The sequence below is a fragment of the Phalacrocorax carbo genome, chromosome 5 (assembly GCF_963921805.1).
Source record: "Phalacrocorax carbo chromosome 5, bPhaCar2.1, whole genome shotgun sequence".
In the NCBI taxonomy this organism is placed as follows: domain Eukaryota; kingdom Metazoa; phylum Chordata; class Aves; order Suliformes; family Phalacrocoracidae; genus Phalacrocorax; species Phalacrocorax carbo.
Window position 1 is genome coordinate 5384181 of NC_087517.1, and position 25101 is coordinate 5409281.

Consider the following 25101-nt stretch of genomic DNA (forward strand, 5'->3'; position numbering starts at 1 on the left):
AAAGGCTGGCTTTGTAGTCACTTTTTTCTAGTCCAGTATTTGAAGACTTTTTGCAAACAAGAGCAGAAATGGCCCAGAGTTCTTCAGGCAACTCTAGTTCATATGTACAATTACTCATCCCCCCTCCCATCGTCAGAGAAGAGTAAAACTTCTTTTCTGTTTTGTTTGTAGGATTATCTCACTGCCCAGCATCACTCTGTTACCACATGTGGAGTATGCTGTTCAGTACATTTCTCACAATTTTATTTATGCTCTGAGGTATATAATCCAGACTCTCTGAAGGACGCACTGAAAGGCGAACTTCTTGACACAACTTGGCCCCAATCTCAGCAGACTTCCTAGGCAGTAGTGCAATACAAGCAAAGCATTTTCAAGCATCATTGTTAAACAGCTCTTAGGCTGCAGCATCTTTTATCTTTGAGGTTTTAACTTGATCCTTGACATGACGACCATTTCAACCTTTTTGGTTTATTCTCTTCTACCAAGACAGGGTTATACTTTACAACAACTTTTGGTTAATAACTCCACAAATCTCATGATTGAAATCTCACAGCTTAATACCAGCAGGAACAAAATGTGTTATCTTTTAAAATAATTTCTTCCTAGTTTGCGCAACGCAGGACTTGCGGTTGCAGACAGGTCTTAAAGGCCTGATCCTGATCGCAGGTTCGCAGTGAACCCACTGAGGTTAATGGAGTTACAGCAATACAAAAGTAACGTAAAGCACTCTTGAGGGGGAAAGCCAAAGCAGTTATTGATTACAGAGACAGGTATGGAAACCCACTTTATAACAGATTGCAAGAGGGAACAGACCTGCACTATTGTACAGCAGTTACTATGCTGTTTGATTTTAGGTCTGAGAACACGCTCTAAGGTTGTTTTGATGACTGAGTTCCTAAGAATTGAAGTGTTAAAATGCAATATTTAATTTCTCATTCCCAATAGTTACCACACATATCAGGAATATGTGATTGTCCACTTACAATACATCACAGGCCCGCATGAGTGTGAAGTCTACACCACACAGTAACTTACAGACTGTTACAGTTTGATGCTTTAGGGATTTCCTGCCCATTAACCACGGCACTAAAAATACGAGTGCCTTACTGCTATGAATGTTGACTCTAAGTTGTTTTCTATTTTTTTGACTAGTAATATCACCTTGCACAATAAAAAAAATTAAAAGGATAAAATAAAATAATAGAAGGCTGATATTGAGTCTGACTTCCTATCAGATGGCAGCAAAATATCTTCACCAAATATACAGTTTCAGTTATTAATCTTTATTTATTAATATTAATATTTATTAATATTTATTAATGATATTAATCTTTACAGATTTTTGCTTTATTTGTCTCAAGGACTGGACACAAAGACAGAAAATTTGAATAGCTGTGCTAGACTGGCAATAACTATCAATGCGGATTTAAGCAGGGATCTAAGGTGTCATTGTCAAATTTTGTGGAAGATGATAGCTGAAAGCCCCAGGGTCTGTTCCCCGCTATACGTAGACCATTAAAAATAGCAGGATCAGGTGTCAAAGAAAAAGATGGATCTGGAAAAGCTACTTGTACCCTATAGGGCAGAGATGTGTTATCTCTGGAAATGCTTTCCTATCTGGATAGAAATGGCTTGAGAATCAGAAAAAGAAAAGAATGGGGCACAGTTACTATGCCAAAGTCATGCAGATACAATGACAAACTCTTCACATCCCAATATAATGACTACAGACTCATCTCTAATCCTGTAATCCTCCATGACCTGCTACCTACAGGACTTCCCTGCCCAAATAATACCTTGCTAGGAAATATTACTAAGATGTTACTGGAAACAACAAAACCACATGCAATAGGGTAAAAGAGCTTTTTCAAGTCAGCAAGTGACTGCATATGGTGACGTCTCTTCTTGCATCACTTCGTTTCTTAATTATATTACATGTGAAGGTCTCAGGAAAGGTAACAGTTGTTTCGTCTGTCCCAGTATATCATATGGGATAGCATAATGGAGTCTATTTTCACCACTCCTATGTCAGTTTAATATCTCAGTCTAAGTGGAACTTTGTGTACAGTTTGGCCTGCATATGTTCTGGGAACAGTCGTCCATAGTAGAAATTCAGTTGAATATGTAAAAGAACATGCCTAGGAAAAATTGCTACTTCTAGGTCTTCCTGCTGGCAGCGCATTTCATTTCTTTCTGGAGTGCATCTGATCTGCAACACCTGCCTCCATTTGCCACGCTGTGCAAGCTAGACTACAATCCTTCAAATGATGAATATTGGTCATATATACACAGTATTAAAAAAACCAAACTATTAATTTCATCCGATATGTAACACTTCTAACACATCCTACAATGCTGAATAGCGGAATGAGTATGGCTCGGTCATTAGACCAATGACAGCAAGTAGTTCCCAGCACCATAACAGTTCATAACCATTTAATTGATTTAACACCAAATAAGACCTGAGAAGTGCTAGAGGGTCCCAGAGTGGTACTGCTTGGTTACTCCTGACTTGCTCTCACCCATCAGGTGAGGAAAAGATTATTTCCTTCCACCTCCTTCCTTTCTGCTATACGTTTAGGTACTGCAAACAAGTACAGACTAGATCCATGGCTTTCCAACCACCACAGGTAAGACTGACCACCTCTAAACTTATTTGACACCTGCATAGGATGCTTGACGCACAGTAACTTTAGTTTAAAGCTGTCCAATTCTGAATAAAAAGAATCCAATGTTTTCTCTAGGAAGATCACATAAGAATCACAAATTTTCTCCGGTGCTTGAAAGAAATCTGTTCCTATAGCCTAAATGTTCAGAAAAGTGTTGTTACTTTTAATGTTGCCAGATCTGAAGTGATGAGATACTATGGGAAAGGTTATTCTTGCAGTATTTACAGATACAAGCAGAAGCAGAAGTGACAGAAATTTCAAAGTAAGACTGCTTGAAATACTTCCAGCTCAATTTTGCAGAACTTCTCCTCACAGAGATTCAGATATTCATCCAAACTTTCCATGCTTACCTGAACTAGACATGTGGTGATGGTAATTTTGGAACAGCCTAAACTCTCTGGAGAAGTGGAAGAGTTAGTACTGCAAGACAAACTGGTGTATTAGAAAAATATTTTTTAAATGCCTGAAAGCTTGCTGCAAAGAGCCAAAGAAACAAAATTTCTATAAGTCATAAATTTCACAGCTTTGCCAGCAGAAATTTTGGGTTCAGTTTGACACTGGCTATATAAACAAGCTGTCACAAGACCAACTCAGTAGGACATTACGGTACATCTGTGGCCTGCACCATGTTCATGTACATGCACATACTCCACTGGTTGGCCCACAGTGGAGGAAGAACCTCATGTTTGCCACTGACTATACACAATTTTTATCCCACTCTACCTCTAAATCTGTTATGCACTACTGAACACTTGGAGCAGCTGTAAGTCACACCTCAGTTTGCCTCCTGCTCCGTAGTTCCTGCAGCAGCAGCATCCCCTTCACTAGACAAATGCCTCCTTGAGCTCTGCTAAGCCTTTGGTGAAGCAGTGGTGGTTGTTTTAACCTCTTAGAGTAGTCAAAGTCCCTCAACTTAGTAGTTTAAATGCATATTTGCCATGTCTTAATCCATTTTGCAGTTCCCTATACCCATCATCCTACAGAAGACATGTCTGTCAAACTGAGATACTGAGATTATTGAACAAGAAAGGCTTTAAAGCTACTCAGACTTTTTAAAAAATTTAAAAGTAAACTTACAATAAAACTGTTTCTGACACTGCCTGCCTCAGTAGTGTCTACAACAAGAGCCTTGTCCCTTGGACAGCAGGACCCCCTCCCTCCCAGTCCCCGAGATATTGTTCGGTCCCCCGTGCTATGCACATGAAACAGTCCCTCCTACCCTCTCTCAATCTTCCTCCATACATATCTGCAGCAGTTTTTGTGCTGTGATCCTGCAGCTGCTCCCTTACTTCTTCTCACTGCTCCCACTTCCCATCTGAGGGGGGAAAAAAAAGCTCCAGACACTTTTTAATCTGTTCCCACACTCCATCTCCACTTTCCTTTGCAGAGCTCCCGGTGCTGCTCTTGTAAGAGAAGCTGCTGTGAAACACAGCAGAGCCGGCACCAACATTTTAGGAGAAAACTTTTAAGCTACAGAAGGAACTAGAAGAGGAAATTCTTTGTGGCTTGCATCAAGCAAGCCCCTCTTCTGCATTTCATGGGGCCCCAGGTTTGCTTCCTTCACCAGCCGCCTCTGCCATGGCGCAGCGCGGAGCAGAAGGCGGCAGGTGTGCCTGCCCCACCATGCTGCTCTTCAGCACACCACGGCAAAGCAGCGAGAAGACAAAGGCATTTGTTTTATGTGATAGTATCTGATATCACATTGTGTAGCTAAGATGTCTGCTTTCAGCCAAGGGGAAATCGCAAGGGTATTGTGGTGTCAAAAGTATAATTTCTTCGATTATGCAAGGAGTTGGAGCACAGGCTCTGTTAATTATATCTAAAATTTTTACTGCAAATGTACCTTGTTTTGTGAGGGACCAACGAAAACTTTATTTCACTAAGGTGGTTCAAGGTGACTCCAGAAACCTTGTATGCACGCTTTCTGCAGGCCAGGGGACCTGAGGCACCCGCACCACCAGTCCCACCCCAGACATGGTGGAGCAGAGTCAGCAGCAATGACAGCAGGAGCACGATGGTGCCAGATCCACATGCAAACACCGACAGCCACGGTGAGAAGAGTGGCAGCCATTCATCTGCCCCCAACATCGTTAAGAGCAAAAATACTTAACGAGTATTACATGTTTACCCATGGCTGTGGATTTATTAGGTAGCGTGGCAGCATGCAGAGCTGATGGACCCCTCAAATCCCTCGTTGGCTGAAATTGCTGCACTCAGCCCAAGTGAGCCCTTGAACTCCTATGCACCTGAGTTAAAATGTCCTTACAGTGCCTCAACACTATTCTCTAAACATCTGTACCCTTAAGCATGATACAAACCTGGTAAGAAATTTCTGCATTTAACTTTTTTCATTCTTCTATTTCGTGCGGTTTTACTCCACATCTTAATAGAGTCCCTATCTTCACTCACACGCTAAGAAAGGTTTTATAAAAAGCATCAAACTTTAGATGAAAATTAAAACTAGAAAATAATTTTTTCAATTAAAATCTCTGTGCAGCAATTCTGAACATCTCAGATCTATGCAACTACATACTACTGAATCCAGAGGCAGTGCTAGACTGTCCAAAGGAAATTCAAGAATGGTTGGAAGAGACCAGTTTCTCTAAGCGTCTCCTAAGATTGGGGCATGCTTTGCCTCTAATAGGGCCTAGGTATGAATGGATGAGGAGGACCTGCAATGCTTTTACTTGGGCTGTTTCAGCCTCCTTTGCCACTCCAAGAAGAGTGGATGGATTAGTGCCACCTCCTAGTCCAAAAGCCAGCACAAGAACTTGATTACTCATTACTACTGGTTATTATACTTCAAGTTTTTTTTGCTAATAAAGTAACGAAGCGCACAATGTACTACCGATAATAGAAACATTAATCTTTCTAGATCAGGCCTCAGCCCAAAGTACAAAAGGCAGCACATGTCTGAGCAGCTCAGCCAGTTGGAAAATCTGATGTAACACCTTCTTACTGGAAAATGTTGATTCATTTGTAGAAAAAACATTAGCTAGAAATGCATTTTGTCTGAGAGAGCCCAGGGAGGCTTCTGTTGATGTTTGCTGTGGACACCCATGGTGTTACCATCAGGCTCTCCTGCAATGTGTGTGGAGGTTTGTCTCCGGCCAGCATCAACATGTGGGCTGAGGACCCCCCAACCAGTGAGACACGCTGCCAGCATTGAGTCCATTCCCCCACCATGGACTGCTCAGTTCCTCCAGCTTCCCCGTCCCAAGCAGATATCTGGCTGGCTCAGCAGCAGGTGTCACCTGAACCACAGCTGCAGCAGAAACCCCAGAAATGCCGAGAGCATCCTGACACCCAGCAGGCTGGTGATGAACCCACCAGCCATGGAGGTGACTCTCTTGGAGACAGAACTCCAGAGCTTCAACTGTCTTCACAAAATCTCTGTGTCATTTCCCTCCTCACCCACAAAGGAAGGGAGTTTAGTAACATCCTGAGCAGTAGAAAAACAAGTACAGGTGCTGAGCACTATGCCTTGCCTAGGAGGAGCTTCAGTATGTGGTTCAGATGGGCGCTTCGGTACCCGATCAGCACCAAATACAGTGGTGGCTTTGCCCAGGGTGTGGCAGGAAAAGAAGAAAGAACAACAAGCGAGCACATACTTAAAGCACTTCTCTTCAGCTCTAAGCCACATTCACTTCTGGTTTTTCTTCCTGCTTTTCTCCCTCTCTCCTCTTATCACGTTGCAGTTGTGCTGAAAACTGATGGGTGTCTTGGAGAAGGAATCAGAAGTCATTTTAAGTTCTTTTGTTTGAGGACTGTGCCTGTTTAGTATATCAGGCACGGCCTTTGGAAGAAATATTCATGAAAAACCACAGTACAAACCCACAATACCCGGATTAACTACAAGTGAATGAATTAATACCTGTCAGTCTCAAATAGCAGGAAGTGTTATATTGTGTCTTAAACAGCCTTAAACCACTAACCATAGCAATATCAAACTTGCTTAGTTAGTTGATTGAAGAAATGCTTCAGTAGGTGTCTGTGCATTGAGTTAGTATTTTATGATATAACTTGCACATACCCCCAGAAGTTTAGAAGATAATTTGGAGAACAGCAATATCTGTTAAATAACCCTATGGAATCTTTCCTACTTAATTCCCAAAACAGTTCTTCCTCACGCTAAGTAAGGTGAATGAAAACACAGAGCGATGAAGAGAAAAAGGCCAAGATTTTCAAGCACGTATGAATTTTGGGTTCTTCATTTCTGGCAAACAGGACTCCCTCTTACACACGCCAGACCTCAAGACTTCCAGGTGAATTCAGCATGAGCCAATAATACACTGAAAATCTGTTCCAGCGTGTCCTGGCTGCATCCACAAACTGAGCTCTAGCATGGGTTACATTTGCCCCATGGTCAGTTTGCAACATCTAAATATCCATGCCCAGAAAATTAATGCCTGCTTTTCTCATTCAGGCAGCGTTCTTACAAAAAAAAAAAAAAAAAATCCAACACCATTTCTTTTGCTCCTATTTCAGCCAGCCTGGAAATTTCAAACCCAACGTGCTTCAAGTTGTAATAAAGATGATGGGATTCCACAGACTCCATGATAAGAGGTCTCACTCTTAAAATCAAAATAGAACCGCACTGAGGAAGTCCTTGTGCAAATGAGGAGCTAGCAGTGTTTGTTTTGTAGTGAGTCTCCAAAACAATCTTTTTATAGTATTTCTCAAAGGAGGGAAGACTGAGAGAGGCACACTGAGTGGATGAAGGCACAATCTTAACATCCAGCACAGCAAAAGGACAACCACCTTTGTCCTTCACATGTCGATAACAGAGTTGTCAGTGAAATTAAGATTCATTGAGACCACCGGTTGAAGCAGACCAGCCTTATGAGAAGGTTCCAGAAGCAGGTAACACCAATGCGTCCTGACCTAGACCAAGCTCGTGGGTACCCAAATGCACACCCAGGGAAGTGCGCTGCTGTGAGCAAGCTGAAGGCAGCAGGGCTTTCAGCCTACTCTGAGAATAAAAGGACATTACAACAATTAGTTTGATGCTGACAAAAGCTGTTGGAAGCCACCACAGGATGGAAAAAGGGACAGTTTTGTGCAGGTTGTGTAACCAGGTAAAGAAATCTGCTGTTGTGCGCTGAACGGCACTGGAATTATCATGGAAGATACATGGTCAAAAGCTGGGCCAAAATTTTATCCCATCTGTTTTCTTCAGGACTAATGCCATCAACTAATGAAACCAGGAAAACAATCAAAGCATCTTCATATAGGTGGTATCACACCAGTACCAGCTTCTGTCTTCGTAGCACTGAAAAATAGGTTTGATGCATCCATGTGGAAGCCTTACTTAGGAGAAAAGTGAAATGTAGAGACTTCAGCTAGAGCTCGTGTGATGCTTTGTTTTGTCTTTAAAAGAGATCAGCACAAATGACACCTACATATAGAGGATTAAGATACATTCTGTACAACTGCCATCTTTCAGGTTTCTAATTAAGAACACACCTAAGCAATAACAGACTTTTCCAACATCAAGAGAGTTTTTAGCAGCGTGCAGGCTTTAACAACTCATTAAATGGTTAGCAGCTCACACTGATTGAGCTGACACAGCACACAGGTATCTAAAAACAAAAGTCAAGAAAAACAGGCAAGTATCAGAATTGCATATTGTGAGCCTCAAAAAAATTCAGAAGATGCTGCCTATAACCCACTAAGCCCCATGTGAGTCAGTATAAACAGTCCATAATACAGCACTTCTCACTGCTGAAAGTCCATGGGACTGCTTAGCAGAGAACCAAGCTGAAGTCTCCGAGCAACGCAGCAAAAGCGATCCTCACTGCAGCACTAGAGATCACGACGGGCGCTCCATCCCACCTGTGTAGGACACTACTTTTTAGTGCCTGGCCTGAAGCTTGTCACTGCAAAGAAGTACTAATTTCTGGGACCAGGTACAGAGAAATCCAAACCAGATCTGCGGACAGCTGTTTCAATTAAGCTAGCACCACAGCGGCGGTTGTGGTGCTGTGCCACGCAAACACCAGGAGAAGAACTGAAATGTGTCTCTGTAACTGTTTTACCTGCCTCGCTCCAGGTGAGGAGGAACACGCCCAAGGTCCTTCGTCCGATACAAACCTCTCCTTTGCTGCCCTGGCAATCCCAGCACCCGTGAGAGGGACTAGCGAGGGGGCCACACACTGACGCTTGGTTGGAAGGAGATGGAGTATCTCTTCCAACCTAGGGTATCTCTTCTATCAAAGCAAAAGGAACTTTCTACAACAAACACTGCCAAAAGGCAAAGTTTTTTTGTAATTCGATAATAGTGTACGACAGGAGCTTTAAAATACAGAGTGTGCTTCAGCTGTTCACTCTGTTTGGAAAAGAAAATGAACAAATGTATGTTACAGATGTAAATGGATTGAGAGGTAAAGTGAATAAGAGATGCTGCTTTTAAATGAATTTCCTTTGGACACAAAGAGGTAAGTTCCAGGGAAGGGTGGAAATAAAGAAAAATAACTCTGAGAATTCAAACTACTTCACCAAATCTCACAGCTCTGTGGAAAATGCATTTCAAATGACTCTAAAACACTGCAGCAGTAACATAAAAACCACTACAAATACAGCCCAGGAAGAGAACAAGTTCTTTTTATGCAGTTTCCCTGTCTGTGCTGATTTGTGTATGCAGGAGGGACCGCTTTTTTTCTCCAAAAAGTACAGAAAATTTGAAATGTAATCTTAGAACACTATGCTAAAATCTGTCTCCAAGTAGTATGCACAATTTCAAAATGAGCTTCAAGCCACGTGTGATATCTTTCAACTCTGACCCATATTTCCAAAAGAAAAACAAGTTGCTTCTTACGATAAGGCTATCAGTTACAAACACGAGTACGTGTCACAAAGTTTACAGCAAACTACACATTACAGGGAAAAGAAATCTTCACCGTAGAACAAAATTTGCTAATTCTGGCTCTCCTTTATGTGGCCCATAATCAAAGCATTATATTGCATTCTTTGAACATCTTCCTAAATGACTATTTCCTTGTAAGGCTCTGAAGGCCAGAAAGCAGTTTTTGCCCACTGATGGCAATGCAAAGCAATCTTCTGCGCTAAAACCTTTGAGTGAGATGGGGAACTCAAGACACACCACCTTTTTGTGGCCAGCTCCTAAGCAGAGAAGGAATTAAGTCTGGATCTGAACAGCCTTATGCAGGAAACACACTACCATGGTGTCTCCGTCGAGCAGCTCCATGAGGAGCAGCATCGAGCGTGCCCATAGACAAACCAAGGATATTTTTTGTACTCTGTCGCTTATGCCTCCCCGTGTCCTGTTCCTATTAGCACCACTGATGAATAATAGAGTGCTTCCAAACTTTTTGATACCGAGCAGGGCAACGGAACCCTCTATCAATCTCTAGTGATACTGAGTATCAACTACATTCCTACCCTTACCACCACCAGCTCTTACAGTAGCCATTGCTACTACTCGCCTCCCTTGTGGTCACCAGCAGGGAAGCCAGTTAATCAAACAGGGCTAAATTGCACCCAGCAAAGGCAAATGCTGGGAAACGTAATCTAATCTCATTTCCCAGCCAGTGCCACCAGCCTTATCTACCTTCTGGGGACAGCTAGTTAGTACCGGCAGGGATAAGAGAAGAAATTAGTGGTTTCAGCTACTAGAGAGGGACAGATATAGTTGCTTCTCGCATAGGATGCAACAGATTTGCTACCTTGTGAATCATAATTTTCCTTTAAAACATCGTTTTATTTCTGTACCCTCGACATTGTTGCTTATTGCTTTCAAATTCACAAATGCCAACAGAAATAATTGTGTAATTAAGAGAGTACACATTGAACGCATACAAAATACATGCACTTGTAATTATTTTTAAAGTCTTTAACAACAGGTTTCCTAAACTGCATTAAGATGAATTTACAGCTCCTTACCTACAGCCTCACAGACGTCGTCTCATCTCAAGCGGCCATCAACCAGCAACAGTTTTAACTATTTCAAAAAACGGAAAACATCTAGGTCACATGTCTATAGACAGCATTTGTGTTAATCTGCCACGGCTTATAAAGACAGAAAGAAAGCAGGAAAAAAAAGTAAAATAAAACCACTTCCTGCAACAGTAGAAGCTCACCATCTCACCAGTGAGTGACTTACGCTCAGGTTTAGTGCAAAAGTCTTCCAGATTGGATGGAAAGCAACATTTTAAAGTATGAAAGCAGCTCCTCTGTTAAAATCACAAGAATCAGGGAGGGTTAGTTTTTGCAGAAGGTAAACATGATGTTTAAAAGGAAATGCTGAAATGAATTACGATACTAAGCTTCAAGACAACTTCCCTTTTCTTACCTCAGTGAAACCCTTTGAGTACTGAAATAAATAGCTTGCAACAAATCTGCTTTACTACTTTGAAATGTAACTTTAACAAACATAACACTTACCATATTATGACTTTAGATTTATAAAATAGCAAATTGTGGCCAATCAGAGAGTTTGCTACTAAAAAAAAACAAAATGACTTGTACTACTGCCTGGTGAAGGTTGCCCAGATAAACACTTCTGTTTCTTTGACTTTCTGTTTTAATACTTCTCCAAGAAGCAGCCCCTGGAGGAGCACAGGCACAGACAGCTGCTGAGCCACTTCGCTTCCTGCAGCATCTCACTCTGCCACAGTCCCTCTCAGGCAGGGGCGCCCCAGAGAACCAGCAGATTCGGATGCAGCTCTGCACATTCTGGGCTTTACAAAACCCCTTCCTTGCGTACACCTCCACCAGCGGCTTCCCCCGTGGCCTTTTTTTTTTCTTAGCAAGGAACGATAGTATTTTTCTGGTATTTCTAGCTCGACTTACAAAACAAAGGCTCATCTGCCCGGCGCAGCGGGGTTCCTCTTGCAGGGCAGGGCGGTTGTACTGCGTGTACAAGGACCATCGCAGCGCCGGTCAGGCTGCAGAGCCCGCTGTTAATGCTTTGGCAGAATAGGGGGATCTTTTTCGGTTGTCTCCCACAATAAAACAAAGAGCTGCCATATGACCTGAGGAAATCGAGGCCGTTATGAAGTTTAAGGATTTGTACCAACAACGAAGTAAAATGGACCTTGTCAATGACAAGAGGTGCCAGTGGAGTTCCTCAAGAAGATGTGCTCCATCTGTGCAGATGTCCGGCAAGAAATTCACCGGGTACCCTACAGGAGGATCCTACAGAACATCCCATGGAGAAAGGGCAGAGATAGTTAGTAAAGAAGGGCTGGGGCTGAGGCTGGAGTGGAACTTGGGAAGACCCAGAAGGGGATCATGACAAATTTTGCAAGGCAGAAAAGACTGATTTGCAGGCAGATCACTACCTATTGCAGCAAAAAAATAAGATGCAAGAAATTTCCTGTAGAGATCAGATTTAGTACATCATACACTTACTGAAGCACATGGGAAGCAAGACCTTCAGGGACTCAAGTAGAATACCAGAAAGAAAAAGGTATACATAGCACCACTGAAGGAATGGCAGATCTATTAGGCTACAGGGTGACCCTTGCATTATTATTATTGATTTTGTAATAACTTCTACAACCTCCATTTCATGGCCAAAGATCCAATTACGCTAAAGGCCATACAAAGCCAGAACCAAGCCCGTCCCTGTTCCCAAACACTTACTACGTATGCCAAGAGGTAACACACACGTACAGACGGGAGAGGGAGCTCAACAGCATGACAGCTAGGCTTCACTGTTCTAAACTAAAATACCATTTCTTTGTAGGCAATGCATATTATGGATGTATTTCAAAGATGGACTTTTGGAACAAAAGAGTGGATCTTGAGCCCGAACCGTGATGAGTTGCTTCTCCCAGGTGTGAGGAAGTGAGAAAGCAAAACTGTGTTTTTCTGTAAACTAACAACTGCTAGTGCTTAAAGAACTTGCAGCAGCACTAATTAATTGCTAGCTTTTTCAGAAACATTATAAGTTTCAACTAATTTTGGTATATAGAATAAATTTTAATGGAAAAAATCTATTGTAGCCGTGTAGATCTTAAGATTTTCCTCAAATAAAACCATTAAAAGCATTTTTACAATTACAAAATATTTGTGAACTGCGTGGTCAACAGAACTTCAGCACTAAAATGTGAAGAAGCCATCAGCAAACCTGTAAAATACTGCAGCAGATCTGGCTTATGTTACCTTGTCCAAAACCTAGATTACCGGGGATGTGACATTTTTCATGAAAATGTCTTTCGCTGTACACCTAACATTTCAAGTCAAGTTGCATACTCCGTCTGATTTCCTTCTCATCCACTTGACAGTATGTCAGTAGTGACAAAATTCTATAAAAGAATGGCAGCTTTGCATACGGCTTAAACTTATGCAGCACAAGCTTCCTGTGTGATCTCTGGAAGGCTGAAAATACTTTAGATGTGCAAAAAAAAAAAAAAAAAAAAAAAACAGTTTAGCAAAATCTAAGAGCTCGTTTAATCTAACTAAAACTAAACAGGAAACAGAAACTGAAACTACGTAGATGTTACCTGGAGCAGATTGCTGCTCAGTAGGTTGGTCTTTGCGTGTTTGCTGTGCGGGTTAAAGACAGAGCATCATTTCTGAAGCTCAGACTTCTTGTCTCTATTTCAGTGACTCGTGGCGTCATTGCTTATGAGGCATGTCATCAGGTTGGTGAACGTCCAGATTTCTACATCTCATAATTGAGAGCACAGAGCATTAAGGCTAAAACAGCGGTTTTAAAAATCACTATTGACTGAGGATGCTGAATGCCCCACAGCTGTTACCAACTCAGTTCTAATCGAGTCAAAAAGTATCGTAAGTTTCATCAGGTGCTCAAACAGTGATTCCAAGACCTGTTCTGGACGAGCAGTCTCCTGAGAGGGAAAGAAAACTCGACTTTTTTTTCTTTTTACTTCATTCAGCCTTTCTTCTCTGTTGGAAAGACTGACAGGCAGCCCATAGTCTGGCTTCTGTAGCAGGCACCCAGCGGCAAATCTAATTCAGTGGGTAAATCAAGCCATAATAGGCAATACAGACCTGGATAACACGCAGGTACAAGCCTGGAAGAACAACTGTGAATGCAATGGCAAATTCCAGAAAAATAATTTTTTTATTAATTAAAATGGATAAAGTTCTAAAACTTTGCAATTCACTGGGAAAAGCCCTAAGAAACTAGTAGATTATATGATAAAGAAAAAATAATGTATGATTTCCCACATTCTTCGCCAGAGAAATAATATTTTTCATATTTGTAGTAGGTTTTTAAATATTTACATTAAAAAGGAGAACACAGAATTATGTCTATATGGACAGTAATTCATATTCTTGCTCACAGCAATTGTTTGCTAATGTCCATTCAGCAGCCATTTTCTTTTTTTTTTTTTTTTTTGCTATAAGGGCTTTGAATATTTAATCCCAGTAAAAACATTTCTAGGAGCGCATTCCTAGGTATCGAGAAGGCCATGCATGTGGCCATGTAACAGCTCCAATATTTTCTAGTCCAAGTTAACAGCAGTCTCTAATATTACCTGCTTGGGCAATAAATGTTTATTATGTAGGAGCTTGTATGTAAATGTCAACGTAAATATACAGTAATGGTTAAATTCACACAGCCCTCTGAACCATAATATGCATTATAAACATCCCGGTATCATCTTCCAAAATCTTTTACTCTGAGCTCATTTTTTCCCCTAAACAATCCATTCTACCTACTGCAGTCTTAAAAGCACAAAAGATATTTTTAAAAAATTGTCACAGGTGGTAGAAAATAGACCTTTAGAGATTCTCCAGCAGTTTAATGTTGGCTATACGGAAGGAACATATGTGCTGTGACTTGAGGTCTAAAACCCACACCATTCAAATTTTAGGAGAAAAATGATCTTGCATTAAAACATCTCTTATTAGCTGAGCTGCTAAAGTCTGGATAACAGATATACTTGATAAAGCAGCAGAGAAGTTTCTCCAGACATTTATTCCCTAAAAAAGGTCATTTGCTTTATAATGAGGTTTGGATTTAGAAATATTAATAGCTAAAGGAAATAACATATTACTTTATTTTTGCTCCTCTTATTTTTCAAGCCTACTTAATGTAATTCTTCCCAGTTTAAAAAATAATTAGGACACTGAAGTTAATGAAAACTGCTAGGTAAAAAAGTTCTGCATAGATCCAAACTGGTCCTTTTCTCTCTCTTTCCCAGGTGTTTTAGGGATCTTGACACTTATTTTAAAGACCAGCCTTGCCTAGGGCTATTTTTAATAACTTAGAAAAGCCACTCCAACCCATTGTATAGCTATACTGTACTAAAAAGAGACAAAAACCCAGCATATGTTGATGCATTATGTAAAGACTTTCCTTGACAGGATTTAGTTACATGCAAGCTTTAAATGCAGTGTAAATGCATTTTCTGGAGTGTTAGGCCTCCGAGTGCTAAAAGTGTTACAACACCAAACTGCCAAAAAGGTGGTTTTACATCACACAATAACGGACCTTAAAAAGACAAATGAGTCATGCACTTTGGGTGACAATATCTTAATCTATGCACCTGTGATCAAGTCAGAGTCACAAAGTGATGCTAGCAAAACCCTCTTCAAGGGCCTCCTCCCTGGGGTTCACCACTGGCTTCAGGTGTGACCCAGACTCTCCACACCGATAGCGTTTTGACTGGAGATGTTCCAAAAACTGCCAATGTTTTCACAGTAAAGGGAGTATGAAATGGCTGTCCTTGATATAAAACCGGTACTCCAGCCAGTGTTGTTTCTACCTCTACTAAAAAAGCTTCAGTTACATGGTGGATAACAGTGGGGAAAAAAATCAAGCCCTGTAAAATCCCACGCTGAGGATGAATACGAAAGCAAGCTGAGAGGTGGTAGGACAGTCTCTTCTTTTGCTTCAGCCTTTGAGGAAGAGGCGGGTCAGCAGTATCAACGGTATGCAGTATCAAATTCCACATTCACAAAAAGAGAAACGTAAGCATACAGCAGTGCAAGGCATTCACAAAACTAACGTGGCCCCCATCAACTCTAGTGGAAATAAGAATTGTTGAAGAGATTGTCTCTTCCTAATACCGCTGTTATCCATGTGGTAGGTGCTGCTCGCTCTCTGCTCCCTCCCATGTGGCCATTGGGGAGTGAGTCAGAACAGCCCGGGCAGTTGTGCCAGAAGAAAGAAGGCAATAAAAACAAAAGAACGTCAGATGCAGGAAGTCAAACTCCTCTACAGACAGATAATTGTCCTCTCCTGTGTCCAGAAGCTTTCAGGGGAAACTATGCTGCCTCAGATGGGCTGGGAAATAAAAATTAAAATTAAAAAAAAAACCAGTTTATGACAGTTTTGAAGCAGCGAGTTGAGTTAAATAATTCAGCACATCAGTTCTAATCACTTCCTATGATTTTATTTGCCCATGTAATACAAAGATACTTCTAGTTTTTGTGCGTGGCTCTAGCCCGTTGCCCTGTTCCCCTGCTCCCTCCTTCTGACAGGCAATTGCTATTGTACATTCTCATATGATCTGGGAGATGGCAGGAAATCTTACTGGTTTGTGGTGAACAGGGCATCTAGACTTGGGGGAGGGGTAAAAAGAGAAAAAAAGAAACGCACCACTGGTGCAAGTAATAGCACCAGGCTGAGTATTACATGTGCTGACTGTTTGCACTTGTTGAGAGACTTCTTCATAGCAGCCACCTACAGAAAATAAGGAGGTCTTTACTCAGACCACTTCAACATGTCCATGCAAATACATTTAATTTCAGCTTACTTCAAGCAGGCAAAATAGAAAAATTTATATCCCTTGTTCTATAACGTTTGAGACTGTTCCAGTTTTTCAGTTCCTTCTAATCTCTATCGTCTGTGGTCTCTGAAGTCATATGCTTCCTTTTCCCTTGTTTCCTCTGGTCCATGCTTGTAATCTTGCTTTTATGAACAACTTTTTATTCTATATCTGCCAAACTTAGCAGGCACTCTGCTAAAGCAGGTACACAGCACCGTCATATTCTGGCGCTGTAGTTACCTATGTAGGCTATCGTGAGAAAATCACCTTTACACTACCATAGCAGGTGCCAGGTGCCATGTTTTACAAAATCTCTACTCTTGCACAATATGTGAGGGGGGGGGATATTTAGCAAAAATATTACAATGCAAAATTCTTATCAGCCAGAATTATACCTTCTGAGTGAGCTGTGACAAGTGTTCATCCAGACCTGTTGTTTCTGTTAGTCCAGGCAAGTCCTGCAATAGAACAAAGTGTGTCATTAACAGTTCAATAAGTAAGTGGTATTTAGGGTTAGGGAATATTTTGGGGGTTTTAGGAGTATTTTGGATTTTGGACAGAGGGAGAGAGGGAGTTTAAAAGGTTAGGTGTGGCACTGCAGGTAGCAGCCCCCACTCCTTGGTCATGCCCGCGGACAGGAGTGTCAGCAGAACCACATCTCTGCTGCAGCCTTGGTGCGTTTATAAAGACCCAATTAATTATAGTCCCTTTAATCCACCACCACCCCCAACCTGTGTTATCAGTTCACCTTTATTTCAAGCTTCAGTTATCATGACCCTCCTAGTTCTTCTGAGCAAAAGAGCATTGAACATTAGGCCTGTTGGGAAAAATATTCTCCACAAGACTTCTTAATCCCGGTTTACTCTTCCCTTGGCACAGGGTCTGCAAAACCAGCTTCCACTCATTACTCATTTCTTCACAGAGCCAAGAGGTTTTTTTGATAACCTTTAACAGCGACAGTGCACTAGAAGCACCAGCCCTTCTCCCCTCGTGTACAAGCTTGCAAATCTAAAATAGGACCTTAATGAAAAAAAAATTTAAACATTATAACTCCGCCGTGTCTGTCATTATGATATACTGAATGCAAAGCAGCTGTTCCTAACAGATTTGGCACATAACAGGGGTAACGTAATTTTACACAAATCATTATGTTCATTATATTAAATTAATAGATTAAAATTAGTCGGTGATGTTTTTTAAGACCATCTTACCCACAGTTCTGTTTATCCTTATATTCTAAGTGTGGGGTGTTTTTTTTTCTCCTCAATATTCTGTGTAGAGAGGACAAAAATGCCCAGATCACTAGGAGCATAAGCCCCTAAGTTCATGGCTGTTGAGCCTTTTCCAATATAAGCATCTGAATGAAAGGTTCTTAAGGGAAATAGAAAATGACATCATTTTTTTCCTGATCTTTTGAAGAGTGAATTATTTTTTCCCATCCTACAGGAACAGATTCTGGACTAATTTTTCCTACTAAAGGCTTTCAAGTCTAAAATTCATCAAACATCTTGTCCTCAGAGACAATGTCATCCAAGTTCAAAGGATCTATAGCCCTGCAAAACTGATGTCTTATTTCAGAGCTAACGCCTTTGTTTTCATTGAATATTTGATTTCAAATTAAACCACTTCTTACACTTTCTATAAATGTGGAAAAAATTAGAAGACAGAACCATACCTCTTGATTCTCTGGAGAAGAGTACACATATACATACATATAGATGTACATATATATCATATACATCCAATTGGTATGTTTTCCTGTCTAAGATTTTTCCAGGGTAGCTTTATTGTAGATTGTGGGTTTTTTCAGATGTTTTTTGAGAAGCCTTTGAATTGAAAATAGTAGTCTTTCAAGGCATTTATTTTAATGAACATCGTTATAATTAAGAGCATGCTTTTCATTAAAAAATATCCTTTTTATATTTAGTTAAGTGAAGTCTGGGTCTGATTACTGACGAAGGAACTTCAAGATCTTTTTTTTTGCTAAGCGTTTCAATATTCATTCAGAAAAATGTCAGGATAACAGACTTTAGCATGTAATTTTGGTGATTCATACTTTTTCTGGTATTTTGTCACTTCAGTTTTAATATCCAGTTAAAGCAAGCAAGTCTGAATAAAATAAGAATACTAATGAAAACGAAGCAGTCATATGCTATGTCCATGCTTCCACAGAATTTAGGATCTTCCAAAAGTTGACCCATAGCATCATCCTTTATCCATATCTGATGCAGAGCAATAGTTTTTGCTTTATTAGTTAAATTTGAGTAGTTAAGAGTAATTTCTTCCCAGAATTCAGTATACTTTGGTCCAGAAAGAGTTTACCTTAGTTAACTCAAATTCATTCAACAAAAGATGAAACTTAGATGCTATAAAGAGGCTTATAAATTTATTAATCTGCCACTGAAGTATGTTCAAACTAGAAGTCATAAACAATAATAACGAATGGGATTTTCACATCAATTTAAGAGTCACGTTCCACTATTTTTAGTATGCCAGTACACATGTTGTGTGCCTTTATCTAAATAAACCATTTCTGCACAACTTTATATTGAACTGGATATCATCTAAGAAAGCAGGAAGCGTAATCAACCGTTAGGTTCTAGAAACCAAGTGTGAGGTCTCAAAATGCACTTTAGCACGACTTCATAATCAGTAAAACTGAAATACCTGACACCGGGACGGTGAACCACAGAAATCAAGTTGTGTCCTGAGGTTCCCCACTGGGTGGAGAGGAGGTCAGGCACCCCAAAGGCAGGCTGCGCTGCCAGCGAAGGGGACTCGGCTCAGCAGGGCTTGCCACTACCCTGGCACTGAGCAGAGTTACCCTAAATTGAGCGGCGAAAAATGTCTCTAATCACTTTGCCAGTTCCTGCCGGGCTCAATGGTTCTGGCACACTTGGCGGGACACCTCTGCAGGGTGAAGCTACGGTGCTACCTGCCCTTCCTCCCGCACCATAGCTCTACACATTGCAGCTGTTGGTTAGCATCTATTTACAAAAATGGAAAAACATAGCATTCCCTCAGGCTGACAATGGTGTAACATGCAGAGGCCCTGTGTGGGCTGTGCTCCCGCCAGTGAGCTCTTCTTAGTAAGGTTGATGGCTCTACCATGGACTTTTCTACCAGAATACCTACTTGATGCTGGGTTTTATCCAGCTGGGATGTGCTAGGGAGGTTTTCTCAGTACTTGCTTTGACTGGGCTGCTCAGGAGACCAAAGCACTGCCTTCACCCTGGATCATGAAGGGTGAATCCTTCAATCCCCCATTCTAGTGGGTGACACCTTTTCCAGGCTGATGTGCTGAAGAACTTTTATGATAGCCTATTGTAAAAAAAAGTATGTTATTAACCATTATATTTACCCCTCACTCATAGATGCTATATTTTATAGCTGTCAGATCAAAATCATTTTTACAGTCTTAGTGATACAGAAACTAAGCTGTGGAATCAGGAAAAATAACCCTTTCAGAGGCAATTAAGAGAATTCAAAGGCAGGTGAATCTGGACTTTCACTCAGAGACAATTTCTCTAAAGAGACCTTCACAGTATTTTTCTCTATAGGAAGCAGCAGTACAGGAAAGTCTAGGAACATCCTAAAAAGAAACAGCCACATATCTGTAACTCACCCAGCTGCAAGGTGTTGTTTTGTCTAAGAAGGAAAGAATGGGCAGAATCTGTTGCCTCTTGACCACGCTTGTTTAAATTCATTATTGCACACAAGAGCATCTGAGCACTTTGCATAAAGTTTCAGCTAAGACATTAAAACGGCTTCTATGTCCTACCTGAAGGATGAATATTTCCGAATGTTTCCTTTCACCTCCTGGGGGGAAATTCAAACAAAACACTCATTAAAAAGAATCACAGCGTCAATATGCATGAGTGTGTCAGACATACCTCACTGTTAAAATAGAAAATATATTAGAGGCATGTTTCTCTCGAAATTCATTAATGACATTTTAATAGCAACCAGTTCTTAGTACCTTGTGCTCAAGTATCAGTGTGAACTTTGCAGATGTCCTGCAGACAGCCTCGCATCAACCACCTCACATACTGCTCGCTCTCAGTAAACCGAGGCGCCAGGAAAATTTGCAAAGTAGCAAAGTTGCAAGTTGGAGCCACGAGGCTCGATTCATTCTCTATTACCACAACGATATGGTAACACCTACCGCACTAAAGACAGTCTCTCCAGTAGCAGGGAGCTTGCTCTGTGCTGCAATAGGTGAGACCATGAGCTACGCTGCAAGCTGTATGGGCATCTACACAACCTATACTCCACCAGGCAGGTGGCTTCCCAGAGGCCATAATTCCTTTCGGGCTGCCGTGGTATCTCTAGTGCTCAGATGCTTTATTTAATTCAGAACATGACTTTTTTATGAAGAAAGAATTGGGAAAGTTTTTATATATATATCTTCATATTTATATCTGGCATTGTGACGATAAGACGGCCGTTTGCTTTTATTTCAAGTGAAGGGTTTTCAGTGCTGCTTGCCCCCATGCTTATTTCAGAAGCCTGTATAAATCTTGCCCCACATGGGAGTCATTTTGAACGTATTAAATAATGGTTTTTCTATGTCTCTCCCACTTTGATGTAGCCTCCTAGGAGAAAGAACTATCCTGGATATACGACTTGGTCATGTTTTAACAATTTGATGGTCTCTTCAAAATCCTTCAATAAAATGAAAGTTTAAATAAAATTTAAAAAGAAATTCTGCACTTAGCTCAGTTGATAAGAGGCCCTGTCCCTCACAAATTATAATGTAGCAACTTTTTGAACACATACTTTAAATTCACAATTCGTTCCTTATTTTTAAAGCTATTTTTTATCATTTGATTAATTGCTTAAAACTGTACACAAAGATAAAGGGAACTTTGAAATTCATACCTTGGAGTATTAACATGTACTCAGGACTAGATGTAAATGTCAGAGAGAAAAAAGATCTAATGAACTCTTTATTGGTGAAATACTGTATTGCAGCTGCCTAGAATTTTAAATGGTTTGTAGTTAGCTCCAAAGCAAAATAACTACAGACATTTACTTACAGCATGGACTCTCATTCAGCACTTCTAATGTCTTCTTCCAGGGTAGATGGAAGCCATTTGTTTTGCTAGAAGTTGCAGCTACTTCATTTTGTTACTTAGTGGATCCTCTTAACGTTAGCAAAATGTCCAGAAAAAGGGGAGAAAAAAAAAAGTACAACCGCAGAAGTATTTCGCTGTCTAGAAAATTACACGAACATAAGTTTTCCTTTTCCCTGATGTCTTCTCTGCCATAATAATGGCTTCAGGATTTAAATCCTTTGCTGCTATTGTGACTTCAAAGCCTTAAAACTACAATTGAATGAAGTAGTTCATCTGTCATTATTCAAATATGAAGCAATTATGATGAAATAAAGATAGAATTCCATTGAGAAATACCGCAATCAATTCTCACTTATATTTAACTAGAAACATAAAATGATGCTTAGGAGAGTAAGTTTAGGTAATAAAAACTTGGAATATAAATCGTATGAATTACTGATCTATAACTTATTCATTTTTGTATAAGCTTTCTAAATATATTTCACAAATATTGACAAAAGTTTAAGCTTACGGTGCAAAACTGTCTCTCAGCTGGTTGCAAAGAGTGACTAGCTTTTCAGAAACATATTTTCATTAGTTTGGGTGCCCAGAGGTTGAGATGGGAACCTGCGGAGATTTTTAAGGGTCTCTGAGCAGGTCAGCTCCCTCTGAAACATGTTAGATCATGACATGTTAATTGCATCTGGAACTAATGGGTTTTATAAGCGAGTATATGAAATAACACACCTACCTCGGCCATGTCTTCATTATCTTGCTGTCACTGCTTTGATGTTTATACATCCTGTAAAACGCCTCTATGGATTTAGACCTAGATGCTTATTTTCACCTTTCTGAACACAGCCACGGCCCATCCCTACCCCTAGGGTAGATTTTCATGGGGAATTCCCACCTGTACCTAGTTGTGTTTGGGAACATGACCATAACATAATGTAACATCAGTTAAAAAGTTAATTAGTTTGTTTTATTATCTTCCATCCTTTCTTTCTCCCTTCATCTTTCTTGCATAATCTACCCATGTATAATGTTGTGCTGATGAAGAAACATCTTTGTTTCAACTTCTCTGAAACAAAAGCAAGGTGAAGCCTGCAGTATTCAGACCAAGGGCTCCCAACATTTTGCATCTTAAGCTCTTCACATGGGTCAGGTCCTTCCCATTTTCAATCATGCAACAAGCTCAGGTGAGGAAATAACTATATGTCATACCTTTTTCTTCACTCATAGTGTACTATTTTTTGGAAAACAGTAACTTTCGTTTCTGCTTATGAAAGAGGACTTTGCCTTCTCTTTAGCCATTCCAAGGCAAAACAGGGTAGAAATGCACAGGTGGACCCTATAGTACTTTCCCTCGTGTTTTCAACAGTTGCAGTGAGTTTGAGAGATCTGTTAAATTGTGTATGTGAGAAAGATCACATACAACCAGGGATCTACATATCCGCATTCGTCTTCCTTCACTTTCTAGGCATTTTATCACTCTACCTGGGTATCAATTTTCTGCCATTTACAGACACTTACATCTTGCAGTTTAATTTTAAAAATGTAATTTCTTCAGACAATCGAAGAGCTAAATGTTATCGCAATTAGAAAGCAGTAGTACTTAATACTGAATTTTAAATCAGAGATGTAACCAGCAAGAAGCATTCGGGGTATATACAATTAATTATTTCACACATAATTATTCCTGATATTACTCTAACTGTGATAACTTAGAGCATTTGAAAAAGCAGACTGTAATATTCTTCTTTTTTTTTTTTTTCACAGAAGCTCTTTCACTTGATATTCTCTCGCTAAATAATATGTAAAATACTGACACCTAATGTTAACTTTCAGTATTATTCATTTTGCTAAATTTTTACTACAAGTAGGGAAAGACCATGTGAAACCGGTGCTTATGCTGCAATTTTGTTTTAGTACAATGCGCGATAGCCTTCCCTCGCTTTTTGGAAATAATTTTCTGAATTTATACATGTGCCTATAAAAGCAACGGGTTTTCATATTTATCTTCACAGCTCAGAAGTTGAAATAAGTGAGTCTTGACACACTGAATTTAATCAAATCCATCAAATGGAACACAAATGCTTATTTATAAAGTCACTATTTATACCTGTAGCCTGAACTGCTACTAAAAGACAAAATACTGTTAAACATTTATTAATAATCTGTCACCTTTCAAAACCTGGGCTGTAGAGATTTGGTAAGTACTTTACCTACCCTACTTGGTTCACTTTCCTCAGAGACACAAGGAGTTGTTTTCACAGTTCATAAATTCAATGCAGATGCCGAACTGTGACCTCAAAACTCACCATTTATGTCCCTGTAACTTCCAAGACAGACAGGCCAAACCTGATGTCTAGGTGCTTCTTAGAAAAAGATTTTGAGCTTCTTACTCTTCCTGGGTTTGTTGCACAACCAAGGTCCAGCTGATATCAAAATAAGGTATATTATACTATGACCTAGTGTCATATCTCGATTTTTATTAAGCTTGCCTAAATTTATAGGGAAGACATAAGTGACTGTTAGCAAGAGCTGTACAGCAGCGCAAGTGCTTCAAAGGCACTGGCAGTGATTTAAAACCCTTTTGAACACTGTGGACTGTCACAGTTTTATATTCAGTGCTTTTTTTCATCAACAGTCACTTTATGGAAAATGGTCCTTTGCTAAGATCATGTCACGCGACAGATAAAAGTAGCTGTGCTGCACATGCAAGTATAAAAATAAAACCACAGCCACTGAAGTACAGATACCTGGCCTGCAATACAACGATACAGTCTCAGCTGAATTAAAGAGCAATGACGTCAACGTAATCAAAACCTCTCGAGCGAGCCAGAGCTTTCCAACTGATTGAGACTCCTGTGCTATTCTTTATAACAGTATTCTAGTTTAAGAAGCTCTTTTTACTCTTCACAGGTGCTAACAATACCAACAAATGCTTTATTCACAGTTCTTTCAGCTTTTCTCTACACATTACAACCAGTGAAATGGGTATTACTGCAGCAGGGATTTTAAAACTACCCATTTCTGGGGAATTTTAGAGCACAGTTAGACACTGTGAAGTCCCTTGGGTTTCCCTGTGCAGCAGAAGATGCGCAAGGAGTGTGAAAATTCCAAACAGCAAAAAAGCCCTTGCACCAAAATGGGGTAGTCCTCACTTCTTCCCCCAAATCCTCTCTCACCCTTGAAGCGGAATAAAAAGGACAACCAAAAGTAATTTTCTAAGTGTTTCATACCAAAAGTCAGCCACATTGAGTATAATGAGAAAGTTTTAGTTGGTTCTTGAAAAAGGGTGCGCAATGAATAGCTACCGACTTAGGAGCTTAGTCGCCATTTATGTCAAGGTGTTATTTATAGAATCACAGAATCATTAAGGTTGGAAAAGACCTCTAGGATCATCAAGTCCAACTGACAACCCAACACTACCATGTCTCCTAAACCATGCCCTGAAGTGCCACATCTACATGGTTTTTGACCACCCCCAGGGATGGCGACTCCCCCACCTCTCTGGGCAGCCTGTTCCAGTGCCTGACCACTCTTGCGTTGAAGAAATTTTTCCTAATATCCAATCTAAATCTCCCCAATGCAGCTTGAGGCCAATTCCTCTCTTTCTATCACTAGTAACTTGGGAGAAGAGACCAACACCCACCTCGCTAC

At 40.4% G+C, this 25101-nt stretch overlaps 1 protein-coding gene across 16 annotated transcripts in view; it reads right to left on the reverse strand.

Moving 5' to 3' along the window:
• The window catches only part of ARHGAP15 (Rho GTPase activating protein 15), a 345294-nt gene extending 320193 nt beyond the window's left edge, over positions 1 to 25101 (reverse strand). For 2 of the 16 annotated variants that reach the window (XM_064451013.1, XM_064451012.1), the window contains exon 1: positions 16774 to 17114. In XM_064451013.1, the coding sequence (XP_064307083.1) occupies positions 16774 to 16860 (87 nt within the window). In that variant the 5' untranslated portion in view covers positions 16861 to 17114. The other 14 variants (XM_064451021.1, XM_064451020.1, XM_064451023.1 and 11 more) reach the window with 14 other exon arrangements.